The sequence below is a fragment of the Scomber japonicus genome, chromosome 15 (genome assembly GCF_027409825.1).
Source record: "Scomber japonicus isolate fScoJap1 chromosome 15, fScoJap1.pri, whole genome shotgun sequence".
In the NCBI taxonomy this organism is placed as follows: Eukaryota; Metazoa; Chordata; class Actinopteri; order Scombriformes; family Scombridae; genus Scomber; species Scomber japonicus.
The window spans coordinates 1,946,209-1,951,208 of NC_070592.1; the positions used below are offsets into that span (position 1 = coordinate 1,946,209).

The window sequence follows — 5,000 nt, forward strand, 5'->3', positions numbered from 1 at the left end:
GTTGCCCAGGCTTCATGCAGCACCGAACAGAAAGCCCAAGCTTCTTCATCGCAGCCCTCCACTAGTGACCAGACCCCTAATTGTTGGCCATACTCTAGACCTCACCTCTATGCCCCAGCCACTGCAGTTGCCCAGGCTTCATGCAGCACCCAACAGGAAGTCCAAATGTTCTCATCACAGCCCTCCACTAGTGACCAGACCCCTAATCGTTGGCCGGACCCCAGACCTCAAGTCTATGCCCCAGCCACTGCAGTTGCCCAGGCTTCATGCAGCACACAACAAAAAGCCCAAGCTTCTTCATCACAGCCCTCCACAAGGGGACCAGACCCCAAGTCAATGTCAAAACGATTATGGAACGTACATCGACCTCATACATGAGACATCAGATGAAGATAATGATGATGACCTGTACAGTGCTATCATTGCCAGTATTGAGGATCAGACGTAAGTGTTTTGTGTCTTACTACAGTAAAGATTTCGCTGTGTAAAGTGTAGAACTGTAGGCTTTGGCAGAGTGGAAGTTTGACAATAAGTAGAAAATACAGTGCAGACTATAAGCATTCAGACTGACACTTTTTACAGTAGCCAATGTTCTGCTTTAATTTGAATGTATTTACATTACTGTCAACTAAACAGTGTTGGAGCCCTTTTTCTGAAAGTTGATCAGTGAACCCTTAAAGACAGAACCACTCTCACTCTTTGACCCCTGTCATTGTTAATGTAAGCACAGTTACTGATTGATCTGATCTTACTTTTTAGGCAGCCAAAAGAAGACATCCCCATTAGTCAAATATTGAATGAACTCAGTGACAAAATTGATAGCCTGCAAGTGTGCAAGTTCAACATCAATCGTTCTGCAGTCCTCGATGGAGCAATAAGGGGGTTCAGACGGCTCTCCTATGACCCAAATAAGAAGATGTCCGTAAAGTTTTCCGATGACAGGGGAACCACGGAGGAGGCTGTGGACCTCGGTGGCCCTCGCCGAGAGTTTCTACGCCTGCTGATGGAAACACTGGCAGAGTCAGACATGTTTGAAGGACCAGAGGGACACCTCAACTTGGCTCTCAGTTCCTCTGGTGTGTATATCTGCATTTTCCATAATACATGTATTAAGGGTGTATTTATTTGTTTATTTGTTTGTTCATTTGATTGCTTTTAACACTGCTTGATACAGCAGCATGTGCAGGGGCCACTCGTGGTTTTGAGTTTTGGCTAGTGTTTTCTGAGGTGTAGTTTTTCAGGTTCAAAAATGTCCGGCAGCATCACATCCCATCATAATATAAGTGATTCACTGATGTCATTATAATCTTCTAGATCACTGATGTAACCAGCCATGGTGCCAACCATGTATTCTTAATACTGCTGCTGTGCCTCCCCAGATATTTACCCACATGCTGCTACTGATGTGTTTTTATCTTGTATATTGTTAACTTTTTGTTTAGCTGTGCGGGAGGACAGATATTTCATAGCTGGCAGAGCAATTGCTGTCAGCCTGGTTCATGGAGGCCCTCCACCATGTTTCCTGTCGAGAACACTCTTTGCCTGCATAGCAGAGGGACCTGATGGATGTAGGCCTGTACTGGAGGACATTACAGACATGGAACTCTATAGTAAACTAAAACAGGTTTGTAGAGAGTTTATTTTGTTGCTAATACCAGTAGTATTGTGCATGGTTCCTGGATTACAGGCATGTTATGTCTTTATTCAAACATGTCTCTCTCTCTCTGTCTCTCTCTCTCTCTCTCTCTCCCTCTCTGTCTCTCTGTCTCTCTCTCTCTGTCTCTCTCTCTCTCTCTCTCTCTCTCTCTGTCTCTCTCTCTCTCTCTCTCTCTCTCTCTCTCTCTGTCTCTCTCTGTCTCTCTCTCTCTCTCTCTCTCTCTCTCTCGTCTCTCTCTCTCTCTCTCTCTCTCTCTGTCTCTCTCTCTCTCTCTCTGTCTCTCTCTCTCTCGTCTCTCTCTCTCTCTCTCTCTCTCTCTCTCTCTCTCTCTCTCTCTCTCTCTCTGTCTCTCTCTCTCTCTCTCTCTCTGTCTCTCTCTCTCTCTCTCCCTCTCTGTCTCTCTCTCTCCCTCTCTGTCTCTCTCTCTCTGTCTCTTTCTCTCTCTCTCTCTCTCTCTGTCTCTCTCTCTCCCTCTCTGTCTCTCTCTCTCTCTCTGTCTCTAGATTTCTGAAGCCAAAACACTGGAGGAGCTGCGACAGTTTACAGAGCCACTCACTGACTACCTAGCCACTGCTGGCTGCTTGAGACATCTTACAAGCCTGGTTGACAAGGACAAACTGTTGGAAGATGTCCTGATGTTTCAGGTGGTTCAGCGTGTCCGTGGTCCCTTGGAAAGGTATATTTTGTCACAGTGCAAATCTGTTTACCTTTCCTGTGATATGGTTTACACACAATGTGAATATAATATAACTAGAGCAGACTATTATACACTACCATTAACAGTATACCCATCTTATTGCAACACATACACTACGTTCATTGAATATTGGGCTGTATTTGTTCCTTACCTCGATATAACTCATGACTGATATAACCAGTAGCCTAATATTCCACAAACATTTGTGGCACTTAAATTCATTCTGACTGCTTGTCTATGCCTTCTTGTGTATCTACGTTGTGTGTAGGTTCAGTGATGGATTGAGAACACTTGGAGTGCTCCAGAAAATAAAACATCATCCTGAAGCCTTTCGCCCTGTCCTGTGCTACAGCCCTGGGACCCTGACTGCTGAAATTATGGATCACCTGTTTGCCATAAGATGGTCCGAGATGGGAAGCAATAACAGGGCGGATGAGAACAGGGTGGTCGCCTACTGGAGGGATTATTTACAGGACGCTGAAGGTGGGTGATGGTATGGATTGTGGCCTGACATCACTTTGCAGTCAGTGTATGGATATGGAATAGTGTTTAAACTTGACTGGAACTATTGGTGTTGTATGCTTTTAATTCAGAACTGAGTGTTGTTCCCTTTTGTAAATCATACTAAAGAGTAACTTGGCCATCTTGAAACCCAGACCCTATTACACTGGCAGTGAAAAGAATTACTTACATTACTAACATAAACAAGGTGTACAAGGTGAGCTATCAGTAGTGTACATATTTTGTATGATTCTTGCCTTCAAATTACTAACATACCACACTGTGACATTAAGCATTTTTAGTGAAAATACTTGGCTGCAGTCAGGAGTAACTGGAGCATCCTTCCTATGAAATCTGTTAAATTCTTTAGCAGTCACCCTATTGCTAAGTGCACATATCAAAAAATGAATTGTCTTTTTTTATTGCTTTGTTCATTGAAATCATTAGACATGATAGTTTCCTTCTAACACATCAAAAACACCAGTTTATTATGTATATGCATGCAAGCAATTTGTTTTTGACAACTATTGCATAATATTGCTTCACATCTTTGTAATGGTCATTAAGAGGAGAAAAATCTTATATTAGCAAAGACTTTACTTTTAGTTTTTAGTTTTAATCAGAACCATTGATTGTTGTTTCAGCCATTAATCTTGTCATGGTATTTTTCAGAGGACGAAGGACCGCCAAAGCTGGGAGACATTCTGTCATTTGCAACAGGGTGCGATGTGATGCCACCCATCGGGTTTTCTCCTAAACCGTCTCTGGAATTCCAAAGAGGGAGATACCCGATAGCAAACACATGTGTAAACTGTCTCAGAATACCTCTTCACCAGTCCTACGAGGACTTTAAGAGTAACATGGACTTTGCAATCCGAAACACTCAGGGATTTGGAATGGAGTAAAAAAAAGTTCAGGTAGCCTAGTGCTCACAATTCTGACATCTGTTTTTCAAATGTTTGTATTTCTTATTTATATTTGTAGTTTTTTTTACAAGCCCTTGAGTATCACAGACCTTACAGCAATGTTTGAGGTTACATAAATTTGGTCTTTGTAGGTACAGTGTCAAGGAAGTGTTCATTGTTACTTGATATGTTACATCTTAGTGCACTCAGGTAAAAGATGAGCTGTAATATAAAATGAGAGTGGAAGCCATCAGTTCAGGTGTAGGCTACTACTGTTAATACAATGCTGGTGTTTTCAGATGAATGTGACAAAGGACTGTTACCATTCTCCAAAGTCTTTATTTCTGTGGCACTGCTAGTAAGAACAGTTTACTCAAACTGTTTTGTTTCAAGAAAATTTACAAGTGTCACAAATAAATTGATTCCATGGTTACCATCCTCAGTGAATGGATCGATAGCCTGGTTGATTTCCTCGATGGTGGTGTCATTTATATTAAAGTTGTTTTCAGGAACCTCAACATTGTTGTTGAGATGAAGCTCAGGCAAGGGTCCACTCTCATCAGTCACTGAAGGTTCATTAGCATCAAATACACTGCTCACAGCCGTGCTGTTCTGTCCAACATGAGTAATCACACCTCTGTACCACAACTGTAAAGGTGTCATGTGTCTCTCAGTAGATAGTGCATGGTTATTCCATTGCTCTCTAAATTCCCTGACAGCCCTTTGGATGCGTGGAAAGTAAATGTAATGCAAACTAAACATGTGTAGCTCAGAAAGTGAATCAAGTATACATTCATTCTGCATGAAAGTAAACAGATCAGAATAATGGTATGAAACTACACGATTAAGCTCAGCCCAAAGTCTTTCTATGCGCTGGTTATGAACACTGCGACCTGTTATTACACTGCTCCTGTTTAGTCCTCTTTGCCTGAGCATGTATCGAGCTACCTCAGTGTTCTCCATTCCACGATCACATCTGACTCGTGAAGGCATTCCAAAGTTTTGAACTCCTTCCTGGAATAGGGATAGTACACTGGAAGCCCTGTTGTTGTTGAGGCACTCAAGGTATATGATTGTGCGACTGTATCCGTCAACGCAGCCATGGAACACCATCCTCCAGCTGACGAGTTTATGGTTTCCATCTATATGCCTGTCAAAACAAAGCAAAGGTAAGATAAGGTCTGAGTAAGCCCGGTGTTACATTGTATTTGGTGACCCATCAGATTGTGTGACCTGCAGT

General features: G+C 42.5%; 1 protein-coding gene across 1 annotated transcript in view; it reads left to right on the top strand.

Moving 5' to 3' along the window:
* LOC128374565 (uncharacterized) overlaps positions 1-3,760 on the top strand; it is a 5,699-nt gene extending 1,939 nt beyond the window's left edge. The window contains exons 4-9 of the mRNA XM_053334819.1: positions 1-444; positions 760-1,076; positions 1,443-1,624; positions 2,161-2,333; positions 2,623-2,837; positions 3,528-3,760. The exon at positions 1-444 is cut by the window's left edge and continues 83 nt beyond it. Of these exons, the coding sequence (XP_053190794.1) occupies positions 1-444; positions 760-1,076; positions 1,443-1,624; positions 2,161-2,333; positions 2,623-2,837; positions 3,528-3,760 (1,564 nt within the window). The remainder of the gene's footprint in view (positions 445-759; positions 1,077-1,442; positions 1,625-2,160; positions 2,334-2,622; positions 2,838-3,527) is intronic.
* The last annotated feature ends 1,240 nt before the right edge of the window (positions 3,761-5,000 follow it).